Source organism: Anolis carolinensis, unplaced genomic scaffold (genome assembly GCF_035594765.1).
Source record: "Anolis carolinensis isolate JA03-04 unplaced genomic scaffold, rAnoCar3.1.pri scaffold_8, whole genome shotgun sequence".
In the NCBI taxonomy this organism is placed as follows: Eukaryota; Metazoa; Chordata; class Lepidosauria; order Squamata; family Dactyloidae; genus Anolis; species Anolis carolinensis.
The window spans coordinates 5,986,967-6,008,163 of record NW_026943819.1 but is presented as its reverse complement, the minus strand read 5'-3'; the positions used below and the strand labels follow the sequence as shown (position 1 = coordinate 6,008,163).

General features: G+C 41.5%; 1 protein-coding gene across 10 annotated transcripts in view; it reads right to left on the bottom strand.

Moving 5' to 3' along the window:
• ank1 (ankyrin 1) overlaps positions 1 to 21,197 on the bottom strand; it is a 232,977-nt gene that overhangs the window by 136,515 nt on the left and 75,265 nt on the right. For 8 of the 10 annotated variants that reach the window (XR_010000500.1, XM_062961437.1, XM_062961428.1 and 5 more), the window contains exon 2: positions 6,773 to 6,874. Coding sequence is in view for 9 of the 10 variants with exons in the window: in XM_062961437.1 (XP_062817507.1) it covers positions 6,773 to 6,874 (102 nt within the window). In the remaining variant the exon portion in view is untranslated. Of the gene's footprint in view, positions 1 to 6,772; positions 6,875 to 15,569; positions 15,624 to 19,192; positions 19,241 to 21,197 lie in introns of those variants that run through there. The other 2 variants (XM_062961430.1, XM_062961433.1) reach the window with 2 other exon arrangements.

Below are 21,197 nucleotides of genomic sequence, written 5' to 3'. Positions count from 1 at the left end.
TTATACTGGAGTTAATATTTTCCCAGGTTTTTTTGTGATAAAATTAGGTGCCTCGGCTTATACTGAAGTATATACTGAAATGATACACTTTAATATATTGGGTTTATGGTTCCCGTCCCCTTGATCAGGTTGTGTAAGTGTTATTTATTGCTGTATAACTGTATTGTTTACCTTGTTTAATAATGTGTTATTATGCTGCTATGTAATGTATGTGTTGTTTTTATGATTGGAAACCGCTCTGAGTCCCATCCGGGAGATAGGGCGGTATATAAATAAAGTTTTTATTTTATTATGACACAGCAAACAAGATAGATATGCTGGATTTCATCATCATCATCATCATCATTATCATTATTATTATTATGACACAGCAAACAAGATAGATATGCCGGATTTCATTATTATTATTATTATTATTATTATTATTATTATTATTATTATTATTATTATTATTATGACACAGCAAACAAGATAGATATGCTGGAGTTCATTATTATTATTATTATTATTATTATTATTATGACACAGCAAACAAGATAGATATGCTGGAGTTTATTATTATTATTATTATTATGACACAGCAAACCAGATAGATATGCTGGATTTCATTATTATTATTATTATTATTATTATTATTATTATTATTATTATTATTATTATGACACAGCAAACAAGATAGATATGCTGGATTTCATATCACAAAATCACAAGTCGAACACTTCCCAAGTGTCTAGGACTGTGTGATGTATTTTCGGATGATGCGTGCAGATCCCAGTAGGGTGGCCTTTTGCAGTTGGCTGATCGTAATTTTGTCAATGTCTATTGTTTCCAAATGCCGGCTGAGATATTATTATTATTATTATTATTATTATTATTATTATTATTATTATGACACAGCAAACAAGATAGATATGCCAGATTTCATTATTATTATTATTATTATTATTATTATTATTATTATTATTATGACACAGCAAACAAGATAGATATGCTGGAGTTCATTATTATTATTATTATTATTATTATGACACAGCAAACAAGATAGATATGCTGGATTTCATTATTATTATTATTATTATTATTATTATTATTATTATTATTATTATTATTATTATTATGACACAGCAAACAAGATAGATATGCTGGATTTCATATCACAAAATCACAAGTCGAACACTTCCCAAGTGTCTAGGACTGTGTGATGTATTTTCGGATGATGCGTGCAGATCCCAGTAGGGTGGCCTTTTGCAGTTGGCAGATCGTAATTTTGTCAATGTCTATTGTTTCCAAATGCCGGCTGAGATATTATTATTATTATTATTATTATTATTATTATTATTATTATTATACAGTAATCTTTCTTCTAATAAGACTCTGCTTCCAGGATCAGATGTCTATAGACAGCTTTGTCCCCAAGTTCCTTTTGGGGAAAATAATTGAATGATGCAACTAGATTCCTATCCAAACCTGTTTGCAAATCTTTCTAGAGGGAAAATGCACATTTCCTCATAGCGTGCAAAAGGAAATGTGCCTTCCCCAGAACCGAAGGCATTCATTCGGTGCAGATCATCTCCTGTGTCACCAAAGCAGCCCAAGGTCCCAGAGTTAAGGTCAAGGAGAAAGTAAAACCTGCAGCCTCTGAGTTCAGATGCAGGTTAGTCCGAGATCAGTGGCATGAAATTCTAACAGCCTCCCAAAGAGAGTTGTAGAAGCAAGGATTGTGCTGTAGTCCAAGCCAAAAAGCTTGGGGGGAAATATAAGCGAGAAAGTCAGATCCTGGGAATTGCAGTTCCTCAAAGCAACATGCTCATGTTCTGCTAATTTAAGAACATATGCAATCCACATCCATTCCCTTGCAAAACGTAGCACCATCATGACTCCTTCACCCCAAAGAATTCTGGACGTCACAGTGTTTGTGGAGGCTGCAATATATTCTCTGGGGTAGATTCTTGTTTGTACTAAATGTTGAGGAAAAAATGGCCATGAAACCAACCCATGGCCACGAAAGTGGAGACTCGGAAGATGCGCTCTGTTGTGACTCAGCCTTTGTGTGACTCTGATGAGGATTCTGGGATGCAAGTGCATGATGATGAGATTCAGATTCAGGATGAATTGCAAGATGACTCTGATGGGAATTATGGGATTCAGGCTCCTTCTTTGGAGGCTTTTAAGCAGAGGCTGGATGGCCATCTGCCAGGGGTGCTTTGAATGCGATTTCCTGCTTCTTGGCAGGGGGTTGGACTGGATGGCCCACGAGGTCTCTTCCAACTCTATGATTCTATGATTCTAGGTGCAGAGTGTTTCTGCTGTGGGAGATGATGAGAAGGGAGTTTTTCCCATGGGAAGAAATGATGTTGTTTCTGATGATGGTTTTCAGGTACGAAAAGCAGAAGGGAGTGTAGCTCTGATAACGCTAACGAGCTCAGTGGCCTTGACGATCGCGCCAGTCGGCTGGAATTTCAGGGGTTGCATAGAAGCCTCCGAATAGCAAATAAGAGGGAGGGCAAAGGGCAAAGAAATGCCTTCATGTTATGCTATTAAAACAGTTTGCTAAAAGAGAGATCTTTGTCAAACAACCAAGAGTCAAGAACCAAGTCTGCTTTCCTGTATCAAGTCTGCGTTCCTGTATTACCTCGTAGCCTGGATATATTCTAATTGCTGGGATTTTGGCTTTCTTTGAAAAGACCTTGTTTCATGCCTATGCTTCTAAGGATTTGATGATTACAGCCTTGTTTTATAACTATATTTTGGAACTGAACTTTTACCCTTTATGAACTATTTTACTGCCTATTTCTTAATAAACTATAAAAGACTATGTTCTGTGTGCCGTCTGGTGTCTTTAGCAAGGTGAAGCTAACCTGAGGTGTGACACGCTCAAACGCAACCAGATAAGGCCCTGAAGTGAAGGCAACTTCTGAAGATGCCTGCCATGAATTTTTTCTCCACCCTGGACATTATTCCACTGATATATAAACCCTACTTGTCTAGTTTCCAACAGACCACACTACTTCTGAGGATGCCTGCCATAGATGTGGGCAAAACGTCAGGAAAGAATACTTCTGGAACTTGACCAGACAGTCCAGAAAACTCACAGCAACCCAGTGATTCCAGCCATGAAAGCCTTCAATAACACATTAATAAACTTTCCCCATGTTTTTATGACAGAACCAATTAGGAAATGACATTTATAACCAAGGAACCAAGGAACGGGAATCGTGTTGCATAGTGGCATCGTCATTATCTATTTCCTTTGATATCCGCCTCTCTCAAAGTTGAAGACAGGGTACAGCATAGTTAAAACACTCTTGCTATGTTTGTAATTTAATAGAGTACGGAAACACTATGCTGTCTTGAAAATATTCCGATCTTACTTGGTAACATGTGTCCTAAGGGTTGTTGAGTGTTTTCCAGGCTGTATTGGCCATGTTCCAGAAGCATTCTCTCCTGACATTTTGCCCACATCTATGGCAGGCATCCTCAGAGGTTGTGAGGATGCCTGCCACAGATGTGGGAGAAACATCAGGAGAGAATGCTTCTGGAACATGGCCATACAGCCCGGAAAACAAACAACAACCCTGTGATTCCGGCCATGAAAGCCTTCGACAACAAATATGCCTGTTGCATGTTTCTCAGCCAAACTTGAGCCTATCTAGCAAGGGTGCAACCAGAGGCGGTCCAACCATAAGGCGAACTAGGCACTTGCCTGTGGCGCCATCGTCCCAGGGGTGCCATTGTCCTGGGAGGAGGGAACCACTCTCCACCTCCTTCTCTTTTGGGCCTTCCGGCGGCCACGCTGGGCCTCCCAGTGCCCGTGCTGGGCTTTCCGACCGGCGCAGACCCACCTTCGCACCACGGGAGCCCACCTTTGGGGCCTTCAGAGATTGTGAGGTCTGTGGGAACTTGGAAGCTAGGTATGTGGGGTTTATATATCTGTAGAAGGTCCAGGGTGGGAGAAAGAACTTTTCTTTGAAGCAGGTGTGAATGTTGTAATTAATCACCTTGATTAGCATTTAATGGCCCTGTGGCTTCAAGGCCTGGCTTCTTCTTGCCTGGGAGAATCTTTTTTTGGGAGGAGTTAGCTGTCCCTGATTGTTTACTGTCTGGATTTCTTCTGTTTTCAGAGTGTTGTTCTTTATTTATTGTCCTGATTTTAGAGTTTTTTTTAATACTGAGGGCTATCTGGGTTATCTAAGTCCACACTGCCCTATATCCCTGTTCAATGTTTAGTGCTAAATTCGCAAATATAGTCATTCCTACATAACATTACCATGTATTGAACTGCTTTTTCTATCGATTTGTTGTAAAACATAATGTTTTGGTGCTTAATTTGTAAAATCATAATGTAATTTGATGTTTAGTAGGCTTTTCCTTTATCTTTCCTTATTATCCAACATTTTCGCTTATCCAACGCTTTTATTTTTCAGTGATTGGTTTGGGGGAGGGGGGCGCCAAAATTCTGTTCGCCTACACTTGAAAAATACCTAGGGCCGGCTCTGGGTGCAACTATATTATTACATTAATGCATTTTGACACCACTTTAACTGCAAAGCTTCCATGCTATGGAATCGTGGGAGTTGGAGTATGGTGAACCATAAGCACTCTTTGGTAAAGAAGGCTAAATTCTTGAAAAACTACAGCTCTCACAACTCCATAGCAGTAAGCCATGGCAGTTAAAGTGGTGTCAAACTGAATTAATTCTACGGAGTAGATGCACCTCAAGTGAAAGACTACGCCCTATAACGTTGTGCAGAAACTCTGACAATCTTATAGCTGGCATTTCTTGTAGAGATCACCTATTTAGATTATTCTAGTTATGTTGCCAATCGCATTCCTCAGCTTAATCGCTCATCCACACTTACCAGGCAGCAGCTGCTATGAACAACAAAGGTCTGTTCTCTCATTGATAGAAATACAGCAGTTTTGTGTTTCTACTCCTCTCTTACAAGCATCTCCATGTAACATGTAACTGCATTCACATCAGAGATCAATCCTGGGTGGGGCTTTGAAAACATCAATGAGCCACATCCCGATTGAAAGGAGAACAGAACCCAGTTGCTTGTAGCGGCTGCTGCATGGTGAAAATACACTGGGGAACGTTCCCAGTTGCTATGCATTCCCTAAACTTGTGATCATGAATGCCAACCACACAGTCGAGACAAGGCATCCATAACGGTCAGCATGAATTGTGGCTCTGCATCTCATCCCTTAGAGAACACCGAGAGACCCATTCCAAGCCCTGAGACTTCGCTGGACGAGCTTCATGGGCCACGACGTGGATGGAATTCAAGGGATCCCTTCTCTATGCAAACCCATTCCAGATGCATAGGGATGGATCCATCTTTCAGGGCTGCCTTGGGAATGTGTCCGGATGAGCCGGGTGAGTCACACTCAGACGGCTGCCAACATCCTCCGCCTGGCCTCTGAGTGCAGGCCATGAATGCCAAATGGGTTTCACAAGGACACTGGCTCTGTCCTGCTCACATCCTTCAAAGTGTTGGGATTCATCCTGGACTACTCAAGTCTAAATGTAGTCAGATAGATGATAGAGTTAGATTGAGGGAATCCTTTCCCCGTTTCCAAAGCATGCCTAGATAGGATTCACCATTGTTTCCTGCTTCCTGTCCTATTTAGGTCAGCCCACCCTTTGATGTTTTTAGAAATTTGATCTCTCCTAGGGCTTTGACGTAACTTCCCCAATTTGGTCATTTGGAATGTTTATGGCCCTAGAGAAGAAGCAACCCACGAGGCTTGGTTGCCATTCCAGCTTCCTGCTTTGTTCCAGAGAGGACGCACCTCTGTCCTCTATTAGTCAAGATGTAGTTATCTATACATTTGTTATTTTAATCCATCTATGTGTATTAGAACAGGATAGATTAGCTAGTTAGCTCCAAACCTTTTCTATCCATCAATGGATTTCTTTCTACCTCAATGAATGCTTTTAAACTTTAAAGCTAAATTTGCATCCCTTTGCCTTCCAAACTCACACCGCGTAAGTCTCATGCTGCTGCAATTTTACTCTGCTATTTTAATGGGAATTTACCTAATAAAGAGAGTGATTAGAGCTTAATGGCTCGTCTATTCCCAACACAAAGAAAGCCTAGGCAAAGCAGAAGAACCTCTTGCAAAAGCGAGAGAAGAAGACAAATCAACAAACCAACTCACCCAACAAATGCTTTGAAGAATTGTGAGCATTGGCTACCTATCTCCAGGTGTGGCAAAGACGTCCAAGCATTTTCTTAGTATTGGTGGGGGGAAAGGTACATTCAGATTCAAAATATTCCCTCTCCAACATTTCCAAAAGCAAATTCTTCTTTTGCCGTTTTGTATAAGAGACTGCAATTTCCTACGCAATTGTGTATCCAAAGATCTTGTTGTCCATGGGGCACCCTGGAACCAAAGTCTAGCGGAAAGTAAAGCTTTGCTGTATTGCTAATAATAAACAAAAGGAATCTCTATAGACTCTGAAATAGGACTTCTCTTCATTTTTTTTCTGTGAGAAACATGATAAGGAACTGATTGTATTGCATTTTGTTTCGATGCAAGATTGGCTCAGAACAGGTTAAAAAATAAACAAAAGAGCCCCTCTCAACAGAAGTTTGGGAAAAGATAATAAATGGAGCCTGTAGGAAAACCAGCATCTACTAAATAAAATAATAGAAATGACCAGCCAAAAATGAATTTAAGATTTCAGGAGCAGGTGAAGATCCATGATCATGCAAAAAATGTTGAGTGGAGAAAGCAAAGGGAACCGGTGAAGAGTCCAAGAGCCTACCTGGTTGCAGGTGTTGATGTCCACTCCATTCCTCAAGTGATCCAAGGCTTTGTCCAGGTTCCCAGATCGCGCTGCCCGCAAGAAGCTTGTCGCAGCATCAGCCTTGGAGAGAGAAGAGGATGGAAACGGTTAATGCACGGATCTTACTATCCTGGGTCATCCAAGATCTGGTTCTTGTTGGGAATGCAACAACACTTAGCACATAAAAAATTAAAGATTTCCCACGGCCCAAAGCCCCCTTCTCCACCACTCAACCTACAGAAATCCATCTCCTCCAGCATGTGCTGGAGACGGAGGTTATGGAGAAGACATCCATGTAAGTCTGTCTGGACATTTTTTGAAATGGTCTTATTTAATGGACAGGTGTCCACATTGGCTAAAATGTCTGAAGTGACACTGCAAGTTTTTCAAATGTTGTCAAGCACATTCTTCCTGGCATGCCATGAATCCCTATTCCAAAAAAGAACAACAGAGCTCCAAATGGAGTTTCTTTCCGTTTGGCGCTGCCCACAGTGCTGAATCTACTTTGGGGATAAAATTAGGCATCTTGGATAATTTCTATAGAATTTGGGCTAAAAGCTCATGTGGATTCACAATTCCGCTAACCTGCGACTATCACAGTGGCACAATGGGTTAGCTGCTGACCTGAAAGTTGGCGGTTCGAATCCACGAGACGGGGTGAGCTCCCATCTGTCACCCCTAACTTTCCATGCGGGGACATGAGAGAAGCCTTGCACAGGATGGTAACACATCCGGACATCCCCTGGGCAACATCTTTGTAGACAACCAATTCTCTCACACCAGAAGCAACTTGCAGTATGTTCTCAGTTCGCTTCTGACATGATAAAAACATCTGCAAATTTGCCTCTATGCAGTATATCATAAAAGAAAACATCATCATCATCATCATCATAGGCTATCATGGCTGATTATGATTACTTTCAACAGCAAAAACAAAAACAAACCTCCCAGCAGGATGGTAACACTTCATACATGGATAATGAGGGATCGCCTATTCTCTCCATGACCCCATTCTCTCCTCCTTCCCAATAATCCATCCCAATAATGTTTCTTCAAATGTCTACCTTTTCCTAAGGATAGAGCTGCTTCTCTACTATCCTCTGCATCTGCAAAGCCTGGCCAGCAAAGAAGCCGTATTTGCTTACAAAATATCGATTGACCCATCTAGCTAACCTTCTGTTTTCCTTTCTACTGTAATATTTCGGTGGCTGATGGAAAGAATAAAGCACTGTGTAGTCTACTGGGGCTTCTCAGCTCAATAATTCCTGACTAGCGGCTGTAACAGAGCAGGTAGTGTCACCTGCCAACCCGTATAATGAAAATGGGGAATATGGGTATCTGGGTCCGTATCCACACGTGTGTGCATGAGATTCAAGGATATTAATAAATGACAAATGTCACCTCTAGATCATGGGTGGCTATGATTTCCTTTTTGAATGCTCAACTGCCACACACATTGTTGTTTTAGTAATAAACACATTCTTCTAAAGGAAAATTGTGCTCCCAGGGTGTTGATCTGCCTTATTTTATCAAGCAAATCAGGAAGTCAAATAAAATCTATCCTTGGTTCCTTTTTCCAAACATGGGGAAGTTTCCAAACACGGGGAAACATGCCCTTTTGGACTGCCGCCTGGGACTGGAAATCCAAATAATAATAATAATAATAACTTTATTTTTATACCCCACCCCATCTCCCCAATGGGGACTCGGAGCGGCTTACATGGGGACCAAGCCCGAAAACATACAACAATAAAATGATAAAACAATTATTCCAACAATAAAACATCAATATCAATAAAACCATCATAGTAATCAACATATAGCATAAAATATTAAAAGCAGGAGAGTAGCAAGAACCAAAAGCAAGAACTTCATCCAAAGTCAAGAAGGGTTGGTGTTGCAATCTCCATTTAGGAGGAAGAAATAAGCAAAACCACACTGGTACACAAACCAAAATATTACAACCTTCTCAAACACCTTTCAACTACTGTATATACTCGAGTATAAGGCTAGTTTTTCAGCCCTTTTTTAAGACTGAAAAGACCTCCTTGGCTTATACTCGGGTATGGGTCCTGGTTGGCTTATATTTGGGTCACCTTATACTCGAGAATATGTGGTACATTTATTATTTTTCTCTATTATTGTTGCTTCTATTACATTTATTTACTCTATTATTATTATTATTATTATTATTATTATTACGCATTTTTGTAGTCAATGTTTTCAATGCACTGTGATATTTTGGTGCTAAATTTATAAATGCAGTAATTACTACATAGCATTACTGAATATTGAACTACTTTTTCTGCCAAATTTGTTGTATAACATGATGTTTTGGTGCTTCATTTGTAAAATCATTTGATGTTTAATAGGCTTTTCCTTAATGTCTCCTTATTATCCAACATATTCGCTTATCCAACATTCTGCCAGCCCGTTTAGCTTGAATAAGTGAGACCCTACTGTATTACATTTATTATTTTTCTCTATTATTGTTGCTACTATTACATTTATTTTACTCTACTTTTTCTGTCAAATTTGTTGTATAACATGATGTTTTGGTGCTTAATTTGTAAAATCATAACCTAATTTGATGTTTAATAGGCTTCTTCTTAATCTCTCCTTATTATCCAACATATTCGCTTATCCAACGTTCTGCCGGCCCGCTTATGTTGGATAAGTGAGACTCTACTGTATTACATTTATTTACTCTTTTTTTATTTATATTATTATGATTATTACATTTATTATTTCACTCCGATCTTATTATTATTATTACATTTATTATTTTACTCTATTATTACATGTATTATTTTCCTGTATTATTTATTATTATTATTATTATTATTATTATTATTATTATTATTATATTACATGTATTATTTTACTCTACTATTATTAAAAGGATACATAAGCACATTTACATTGAAGAAGATGAGAATAACGATTTGATCAGAGTTGGACAGTCTAATCTCAAATTTGAACTTTACGTAAATATTCAAAAACATTTAACCTACTGATGCCTCAATTACTGATATATTGCATTACTGTTTTATCTGTTTTATATTGTGATTGTATTATGTTGCTTATATTTTGTCCTTATGTTGTTTGGGCCTCTGCCCCATGTAAGCCACCCCGGGTCCCCACGGGGAGATGGTGGCGGGGTATAAATAAAGTATTACAGTAGAGTCTCGCTTATCCAACGTAAACGGGCTGGCAAAACGTTGGATAAGCGAATATGTTGGATAATAAGGAGAAATTAATTAAAAGCCTATCAAACATCAAATTAAGTTATGATTTTACAAATTAAGCACCAAAACATCATGTTATACAACAAATTTGACAGAAAAAGTAGTTCAATATGCAGTAATGCTACGCAGTAATTACTGTATTTACGAATTTAGCACCAAAATATCATGATGTATTGAAAATATTGACTACAAAAATGCGTTGGATAATCCAGAACGTTGGATAAGCGAGTGTTGGATAAGTGAGACTCTACTGTATTATTATTATTATTATTATTATTATTATTATTATTATCTATTTTTACTTCTGAAATTTACCACCCTCAGCTTATACTGGAGTCAATGTTTTCCCAGTTTTTTTTGTGGTAAAATTAGGTGCCTCGGCTTATATTCAGGTCGGCTTATACTCGAGTATATACAGTAACTCTTTTGCAAAGTAAATTCTGCTTCAAGTCGAGGAAAAGGATTTCACCCAGTTGGGATTTATCTGGAAATTTCCTTTGATCGGGTCTTTGCCTCACAGAAGACGGACTGACTAGATTGGGAGCCTTGCATAAGCCTCGAAGAATGGAAATCCCCCCTTTTCAAAACGAAAGTGGAGCGTCAAGTGCCCGAGAAGCAGAGGTAACTGAGATCCTCTGGCTAAAATTAACCGAGCATTTCCTGTGTGGGACCCTGGGACAAGAGGCCACCCCTGGGTCCGGGAGAGGAGCCTCAACAGGAAAAGAAAACAAGCTGCCAACAGGCACAAGCAGAGGGGTATTTGTGAATGAAAGAGGACCTGGCATCGCCTCAAAGCTGCCCAAACTATTTCCCTTGTCCTTCCTCACCCCAGAGCCAGCTCCAAGTCGAGAGGAGCCGTTCCTTGCTTTGCATGCAGCCAATTCCAGGTTTAACTCCCTCGCGTCTCCAGGTCAGGTCGAGAAACAAAAATATCCCGTCTGATACACCTCTAACGTTCTTTTACAGGTGAAAACCGGAGCACACAACATCAGCATGAAATCAAGTTGGCAAAAGTTATTACGTGAGGAAGGGCACAATAGTTAGGAAAATACGCAGAAGTTTGTGCTGGATTACAATTCCAGGATATTATTATTATTATTATTATTATTATTATTATTATTATTGACACAACGACATTGTATGACACAGCAAACAAGATCTATATGCTGGATTTCATATCACAAAATCACCAGTCAAACACTTCCCAAGTGTTTAGGTCTGTATGATGTATTTTCGGATGATGCACGCAGATCCCAGTCGGGTGGCCTTTTGCAGTTAGCAGATCACAATTTTGTCAATGTCTATTCTTTCCAAATGCCGGCTGAGATCTTTTGGCACGGCACCCAATGTGCCCATCACCACCAGGACCACCTGTATTATTATTATTATTATTATTATTATTATTATTATTATTATTATTGTTGTTGTTGTTGAAGTGTTGTGTAGTTTCTGGGCCATATAGCCATGTTCTAATGTATTGTCGAAGGCTTTCACAGCCTGCAAACTACCCAACACTTCAGTGATTCTGGCCTTGAAAACCTTAGACAATACGTCATCATCATCATCATCATCATCATCATTAACCCGACTAAGTCATGAAGCCCAGAAGGTAGCCTTGGGGAAGTCTGTTGTGGATCAGTCACCAGGGGCTAATGGTTTAACTGATTGTGATCTTTCCTGTGGCACAAAGTGATGGGCCCTCTAGTCTGGGAAATGATGATGATGAGAAGAAGAAGAAGAAGAAGAAGAAGAAGAAGAAGAAGAAGAAGAAGAAGAAGAAGAAGAAGAAGTAGTAGTAGTAGTAGTTGTTGTTGTTGTTTATTTATACCCCGCCTGCATCTCCCCCAAAGGGGACTCGGGGCGGCTCACAGATAGTATCAGATAAAAACAGTGACAATAAAAATATGGTTCTCTCTGTGAGAAAACCAGCTTGGAAATTGCAGGGCCTCAAGTGTATTCTGAGAAGTCAGAAGTAGCTACAGCAGATAAGGATTAGAGTGAAAAGCTGAGTGATCAGGAGGGTTCTCATGGGGACCCACCTGCATCTATGGAGATCAACAAAAGTCTTCGTTTACAAATCAGAGGTAAAAATAGATTGCGTTGTTCAGAGAGATTACGTGGGAAAGTTGTGAAAGAAATTCATGGGAAACGGAATGATTTCATGGGCGTCTATTAAACAACAAGCTGTTTACCTTAAGGTCAGTTCAGGCAACACTGCATTAGAGAGAATCTAAGTTTTGAGTTCTCTTGTTCCTGGCTCAAGTCAAGCTTTGATTTTGGATTTAATATATCCTGGAAGTTTTCTATGTTCCTGTTCATGTACTCCTGTTGAACTGCTACTAGTTATACCTTTCTGATTGTGGATTTATGCTGTATCTGTGATTCCTGGCTGTTCCTGGACTTTGTCACCTGTGGAACTTTATGAGACATTTGGATTATTGTTTGATTCTAACCCTTTTCTCACCTTCTTATTCCTGATTTTATATGCTTTTTTTTTATACAATAAACTGTTTGCTTATATTCCTCTTATGTGGTACAGTGGTCATAGGTATTTCCAGGCCTGGAGTGCAACAAAGTCTCACTCTCAGTGCCAAGAAAACCCTGTGATAGAATTGCCTTAGGGTTGCCATAATGACTCGAAAGGCAAACAAGAACATCTTGAAAGAGCAAGATACAACGACTACCACCTCCCTCTTACTGAGTTTATCTTATTTTATTCATTTACTTTATTTTTATCCCACCTTTCCTTCATTGTGAGGTCTGTGGACAAGCCGGTGTGATAAGATGTGTAGTTGCATAATATTTGGAGAACTGGGAGTTGAAGTCCAAAACACCTGGAGGGACTGAAGTTTGCCCATGCCTATTCTAGTGCCATGTTGTTACCCCACTGTCCACAGACAAATGGACAACGTCTAGAGGTCTAGGGCTATTTCCAGAGCATACAACACTCCAGATACTCGGTGATGCCCGAAGAGCATGAAGCTAAGGAGAAAAATGTCTCAATTTTTGCGAGATGGAAGTTCAACTGAAGCCTGGCCCACTTGGAGATCTCCAGCTCTGGGTTACAACTGGGAATGCTCAACACCAAAACATTCAAGAATTCCCGTCTGTTGTGACGAATGGCTTTGGCATTCAATGGAGAGGGGAATTAATGAGAAGTTGGGTGAAACTGAATGCGTGTTAGGGGTTGGTTGGGGAGGAACAGCTGAAGTTTCTTTTGCAGAAGGAGAGAGAGAAGCTCATGTAAACAGACACTAGGGGAGGCCTTCTGCTCCTTTCTCGCTCAGCTTTGCTTCTACATCTGAGAAAACAGGACCCTGACTTGGCCCAACGGTGCCCAGGTGAAGTGTCTGTTTGCCAAAACAACGCCAGAGGATGCATGCCAGCTTTTGAACATATACACCAGGGGTCCCTAAACTAAGGCCTGGGGGCCAGATGCAGCCCTCCGAGGTCATTTACCTGGCCCCCGCCCTCAGTTTTATAATATAATATATTGTATGTATATACATAGAATATTGATAATATTATTATAATCTACATATATAAAAGGGTAATGAAATTTCGGCCTAGGACAAAACAACCAAACTACACATCCCAGAAACACTAAACTTGGCAGCACAACCCCTCATCCATGCCTCTACGTTCATACAACAAAAAGCTCCAACAACTCCAGAAAACGACCAGACTTTGAGACTGCAAGGCTATTCACTGCTATTCCACCTGGCCAACAAAGGATTCCCATAAGCCACAGCAATGCGTGCCCGGGAAAAGCTAGTCTATATATATAAAAGGGTAATGAAATTTCGGCCTAGGACAAAACAACAAAACTACACATCCCAGAAACACTCAACTTGGCAGCACAACCCCTCATCCATGCCTCTATGTTCATACAACAAAAAGAAAAGAAAAATAAAGTCCTAATTAGAGGGAGAGGAATAATTGCTTTCATCCAATTGCTGCCATGTAGAAGGCTAAGCTCCGCTCACTTGGTCTCCTAGCAACCCACTCACCCCAGGGGACAGGCAGAGTTAGGCCTCACTTAGGCCTCTTCCACACTACCTATAAAATACAGATTATCTGATTTCCCATACCACCATACTTCGCCACAGCAATGCGTGGCCAGGCACAGCTAGTGTAATACAATATAACACTAATAATAATACCATATAATAATATTTATATATTCTATATTACATATAATATTACTAATAATATTACAGTACAGTGGTACAGTTCAATATAGTAATATATAGATGCTAATATTGTGCTATGCTAATAATATAATATATTGTATGTACATATAATTTGTAAGCCACTCTGAGTCCTCTTTGGGGTGAGAAGGGTGTGATATAAATGTAGTAAATAAATGCAGTAAATAAATAAATAATAAATAAATACATTTTAGACTTAGGCTCGCCCAAAGTCTGAAATGACTTGAAGGCACACAACAACAACAACAACAACAACCCTAATTAACTTGACTATCTCATTGGCCAGAAGCAGGAGCACACTTCCCATTGAAATCCTGATCAATGTATGTTGGGTTAAAATTGTTTTTATTTTTAAATATTGTATTGTTCTTTCATTGTTCTTGTTGTTGTTTTTGCACTACCCTGTTTCCCCGAAAATAAGACAGTGTCTTATATTAATTTTTGCTCCCAAAGATGCGCTGGGTCTTATTTTCAGGGGATGTCTTATTTTTCCACAAGGAAGAATTCACATTTATGGTTGAATTTTTTAAAAATGAAAATTTATTATCTACTGTACAGTAATTGTAATCACAAACCAGCATAACCAAACTGTGAATCCTTTCCAGAATTTCTATATTATATTTTATTGCTATACTGTTTTTAAGTTACTGTTTTAAATTTCAGTTCGTATGTAAATGTATTTTGTTGTTGGGCTTGTCCCTGTGTAAGCTGCCCTGAGTCCCTTCTGGGAGATGGAGGTGGGATACAAGAATAAAGTTATTATTGTATTACTATTATTATTATTTCTTGTTACTACCTTTATTTCCATGTACAACAATCTATGGTATGTACATTTACCGATTCTACATGCTTCCAAACAAAAACTTTACTAGGTCTTACTTTCAGGGGAGGCCTTATATTTAGCAATTCAGCAAAACCTCTACTAGGTCTTATTTTCTGGGGATGTCTTATTTTCAGGGAAACAGGGTATAAATAAGACATGTGCATCGGAATTTGTTTGTATTTTTTTTTCAAATGATAATCCGGCCCCTCAACAGTCTGAAGGATTGTGGTCCGGCCCTCGGATTAAAAAGTTTGAGGACCCCTGATATACACACATGGAAAGGTGCACAGATCGTGTCTGTGGCTCTTCCAGACATTGCCCATCAGAGATGCAGGATAACATGCAAAATCACCTCTGAATGCTGCGGGAACCGAAATGCCACCGCTGCCCTATTTGGGCCATGCAAAATAAACCACTCACCCCAGCAAGGGCTATTGGAGAAGCAGGAGGGGAGGTTCAAAAGCAGACGGAGGAGGGGAGTGCCATATACTCACAGAGGTGACCGGGCCGGACTTGCCCAGCCGGGCTGCCATAGTCCCAAGCTTGAGGCGAAACCCGAGTCCGATCTCGCTCTCCCTCTCAACCTCCTGCCTTCCTTCCTCAGCTATTCCCCACCTTTGGGGGAGCCAGAAAGTTACACTGCATCCTGTCTAAAAATACAGGCTCTCTTCCTCCCGGTGAAGCCGCTGCAGGGCGAGCCAGATGCTAATGGAGTGTGTTCTCCGCTTCCCTCCACTCTCTCACCATCATTATGTCAGGCAGGGATATTTAATAGCGGCTCGCCTCCCAGCAACAAGCGGCCCGCTGCCAACCCATGGCAGGAGTGGGTCTCAGCCGGAGCCTCAGGTGCCGGCCCCGCTTGTTTGCAGCCTTTCTTGGTCCAAGGTGCTGTGGCCTCTGGGGAGGGGAGGGAGAGGAGGATCCATTCCGCTAATGAACACAAAGAGATATAATTGCCAAAGGAAAACTCCACAGAGATGAGGCGTGGCGGAAAAAGCCTCTCTCTCCCGTCCTCGATGTCCCCAGACACCCTTTGCTTTCTTCAACTCATGCAATGGGATGGCATGGCACCCTCCTCCACTGTCCTCGTACATTACACTATTTTAACTAACTGAAATAATACAGCTCTCTATGGCCACTCCCAAACCTCTGTGTCTCATCTGAGAAAAGAAACTGGGATGTTAATAAACACCATCATCATCATCTGCTACCCAAGGTCACCATCTCTCTCTGGATGGTGTAAGGCAGAGGTCCCCAAACTAAGGCCCGTGGCCCGGATGTGGTCCTCCAAGGTCATTTACCTGGCCCCTGTCCTAAACTTTAGACTTAGGGTCTCTTTGCTTTAGACTTAGGGTCTCTTTGCTTACCTATGGTCTTATGAGATCATCTAGCTGGTCTCTGAAGGACCCTTTGCTTAGTTACAGCCTATGAGACCATCTAGATAGCTTTTGGAGGTTACTTTCCTCACCTATGATCCTATGGGACCATCTAGATGGCCTTTGAAGGTCCCTTTCCTTACCTATGATTTTATGGGATTGTCTAGATGACTTTTGGGGGGCCCTTTCCTTACCTATGGTCTTATGAAACCATCTAGATGGTTTTGAGGGTCCTATTCCTTATCTGTGGTCTTCTTATGGCCTTATGAGATCATCTAGATGGCCTTTGAGGGTCCCTTTCCTTACCTATGGTCTTATGAAACCATCTAGATGGTCTTTGAGGGTCCCTTTCCTTATCTATGGTCTTCTGATGGCCTTATGAGATCATCTAGATGGCCTTTGAGGGTCCCTTTTCTTATCTATGGTCTTATGAGATCATCTAGATGGCCTTTGAGGGTCTCTTTCCTTATCTATGGTCTTCTGGTGGTCTGAAGAGATCATTTAGATGGCCGTTGAGGGTCCCTTTCCTTTCCTATGGTCTTATGAGACCATCTAGATGGTCTTTGGAGGCCTCTTTGCTTAATTATGGTCTTATGAGATCACCTAGTTGGTCTTTGAAGGTCTCTTTGCTTAGCTATAGGCTATGAGACTATCTAGATGGTTTTTGGAAGTCACTTTTTTACCTATGATCCTATGGGTCCCTCCAGATGGCCTTTGAGGGTCCCTTTCCTTACCTATGGTCTTATAGATGGTCTTTGTAGGTCTCTTTATTTACCTATTGTCTTATGAAACCATCTAGATGGTCTTTGAGGGTCCTTATCTATGTTCTTCTGATGGCCTTATGAGATCATCTAGATGGCCTTTGAGGGTCCCTCTCCTACCGGCTGTTAGGAATTGTGGGAGTTGAAGTCCAAAACAACTGGAGGGCCCAAGTTTCCCCATGCCTTGTTTAGCCACTCCTCCCAGTTTCAGGTTACCTGCAAAAGTCACCTGCTTTGCTTCCATTTTTGCCCCATTTGATGCCTTCACCTGAACTTCCGACTTTACCGAAACTGAACAAGCTCTGCACCTGGATGAGGAGGGAAAAACTCTGGAGATTTCTGCCCTCTTTTCCGGCACAGACGCATTTATCAGCCAAGAGACACATGGCGACAGAGCACAGAAGGTGTGCCGCGTCTTCTTTTTCGAATTGCAGCAAATGTCAAGGCGTTCACACACTTCACCGAGTTCAAAGACAGTTTAAACCCATAAGCAAGTCTGGCCAAGATTCATTTTGGCACATACGGCAGAACAGCCCTGATCCCTAACAATTTAAGAATATTAATTACTATTTAACTGACTGTTTCCCCTTGTTGTGATTACTCTGCCTAAGGACAGGGCACAGAAATTGAGGCATGCAAGTCCTATCATCCTTCATCACTGATCGGAATTGCAATCCAGAAAAATATAATAAAATACCCATAAATCCAGAGGCATAACATATAGATGGCTTTTGAAGTGATATGACAGATGTGTTGTCAAAGGCTTTCACGGCTAGAATCACTGGGTTGCTGTGAGTTTTCTTTGCTGTCTGGCCATGTTCCAGAAGCATTCTCTCCTGACGTTTTGCCCACATCTATGGCAGACATCCTCAGAGGTTGTGAGGTCTGTTTGAAACTAGGCAAGTGGGGTTTATATATCTGTGGAATAATGTCCAGGATGGAGAAAAAAACTCTTGTCTGTTGGAGGCAATGGTGAATGTTGCAATTGGTCAACTTGATTAGCACTGAATGGCCTTGCGGCTTCAAGGCCTGGCTGCTTCCTGCCTGGGAGAGTCCTTTGTTGGGAGGTGTTAGCTGGCATGGCCTTGCAGCTTCAAAGCCTGGCTGCTCATATGTATGCTTGCCCACAATGCCCTGCCTCATGTACGGAGGAGGAGTTGTTTAAAACTACGGACCATGCGATTGCTGTTGCCCGCTTTTGGTCCAAAACTACTTAGCTGTTTGTGATTCCTTTATTTTATCACTTTTAAACTTATTTATTATGCAATGTTTTTGACACGAAATAAATAAATAAATAGCCTGGCTGCTTCCTGCCTGGGGGGAGTCCTTTGTTGGGAGGTGTTAGCTGGCCCTGATTGTTTCTTGTCTGGAATTCCCCTGTTTTCTGAGTGTTGTTCTTTATTTACTATCCTGATTTTAGAGCTTTTAATACTGGTAGCCAGATTTTGTTCGTTTTCATGGTTTCCTCCTTTCTGACGAAATGGTCTACATGCTTGTCCTCCCGACAAAAGATTCCCCGGAGAGGAAGCAGCCAGGCTTTGAAGCTGCAAGGCCATTCAATGCTAATTAGGGTGGCCAACTGCAACATTTAAACAGACAAAGAGTTCTTTTTCCCACCCTGGACATCATTCCACAGATATATAAACCTCACTTGCCTAGTTTCTAACAAACTTCACCACCTCTGAGGATGCTTACCAAAGATGTGGGCGAAACGTCAGGAGAGAATGCCTCTGGAACATAGCCATACAGCCCGGAAAACTCACAGAAACCCAGTGATTCCGGCCATGAAACCTTCAGAAACGTATTTGGGGAGTTCTCAAGAAGATTGCATTTTCCAAAAAGGTTGAAGGCCACAGGCTGCCCACCCTTTTATCCTAATGCAAGCTACAAAAAAGATTGCCAATTTGGCCTTGTTTTCCCTATTTCTGACCAATAACAACCAACAACACAACAAGAAAGAGCTAAATTGGAACCTGGTACCTCTCTAGTCCAGTGTTCTGCCCCCATAGCGGTCAGCCAACCGGAGACCTATAGGAAGACACAAGCAGGACAGCAAGGCCATCGCAACCCAGAAACTGGCACAGAAATATGTCACAGCATCATGACATCAGTACATTTCTGCAACATGACACACCATAGCGTGATTGCTTGAAAACTAGTCTTTGCAATGGGTGAATCTAGCTCTGCTCACAAACAATGGTTTGTTAACTAGCCACTATCAGAATGCGTGGTTGGCTAAACGATTCTGGAATATTTATATAGATATAGATATACGACGGTTGAATGAAAAGTAATGCCTCCACCTTCGTAACTCAACTGATGGCAGTCCTGGTCTGTGGCAGGTCTTGGCTTGTTCAGTAGACTCTCCTCTACAGTTCCATTTGGAGGTAAGCCTTAGCATTGAATGGTTGTGTTGTTAAAGTGCGAAGCATAGAACCCTGCGCAGACGGGGAGCCTTAACATTGAACGGTTGTGTTGTCAAAGTGCGAAGTATGGAACCCTGCGCAGACGGGGAAGCCTTAGCATTGAACGGTTGTGTTGTTAAAGTGCGAAGTATGGAACCCTGTGCAGACGGGGAAGCCTTAGCATTGAACGGTTGTGTTGTCAAAGTGCAAAGTATGGAACCCTGCGCAGACAGGGAAGCCTTAGCATTGAACGGTTGTGTTGTTAAAGTGCGAAGTATGGAACCCTGCGCAGATGGGGAAGCCTTAGCATTGAACGGTTGTGTTGTTAAAATGCAAAGTATGGAACCTTGCGCAGACGGGGAAGCCTTAGCATTGAACGGTTGTGTTGTTACAGTGCGAAGTATGGAACCCTGCGCAGACAGGGAAGCCTTAGCATTGAACGGTTGTGTTGTTAAAGTGCGAAGTATGGAACCCTGCGCAGATGGGGAAGCCTTAGCATTGAATGGTTGTGTTGTTAAAGTGCGAAGTATGGAAGCCTGCGCAGATGGAGAAGCCTTAGCATTGAACAGTTGTGTTGTTAAAGTGTGAAGTATGGAACCCTGCGCAGACTGGGAAGCCTTAGCATTGAACGGTTGTGTTGCTAAAGTGCGAAGTATGGAACCCTGTGCAGACGGGGAAGCCTTAGCATTGAACGGTTATGTTGCTAAAGTGCGAAGTATGGAAGCCTGCGCAGACGGAGAAGCCTTAGCATTGAACAGTTGTGTTGTTAAAGTGTGAAGTATGGAACCCTGCGCAGACTGGGAAGCCTTAGCATTGAACGGTTGTGTTGTTACAGTGCGAAGTATGGAACCCTGCGCAGACAGGGAAGCCTTAGCATTGAACGGTTGTGTTGTTAAAGTGCGAAGTATGGAACCCTGCGCAGATGGGGAAGCCTTAGCATTGAATGGTTGTGTTGTTAAAGTGCGAAGTATGGAAGCCTGCGCAGATGGAGAAGCCTTAGCATTGAACAGTTGTGTTGTTAAAGTGTGAAGTATGGAACCCTGCGCAGACTGGGAAGCCTTAGCATTGAACGGTTGTGTTGTTAAAGTGCGAAGTATGGAACCCTGTGCAGACGGGGAAGCCTTAGCATTGAACGGTTATGTTGCTAAAGTGCGAAGTATGGAAGCCTGCGCAGACGGAGAAGCCTTAGCATTGAACAGTTGTGTTGTTAAAGTGTGAAGTATGGAACCCTGCGCAGACTGGGAAGCCTTAGCATTGAACGGTTGTGTTGTTAAAGTGCGAAGTATGGAACCCTGTGCAGACGGGGAAGCCTTAGCATTGAACGGTTGTGTTGCTAAAGTGCGAAGTATGGAAGCCTGCGCAGATGGAGAAGCCTTAGCATTGAACAGTTGTGTTGTTAAAGTGTGAAGTATGGAACCCTGCGCAGACGGGGAAGCCTTAGCATTGAACGGTTGTGTTGTTAAAATGCGAAGTATGGAACCTTGCGCAGACGGGGAAGCCTTAGCATTGAACGGTTGTGTTGTTAAAATGTGAAGTATGGAACCTTGCACAGACGGGGAAGCCTTAGCATTGAACCGTTG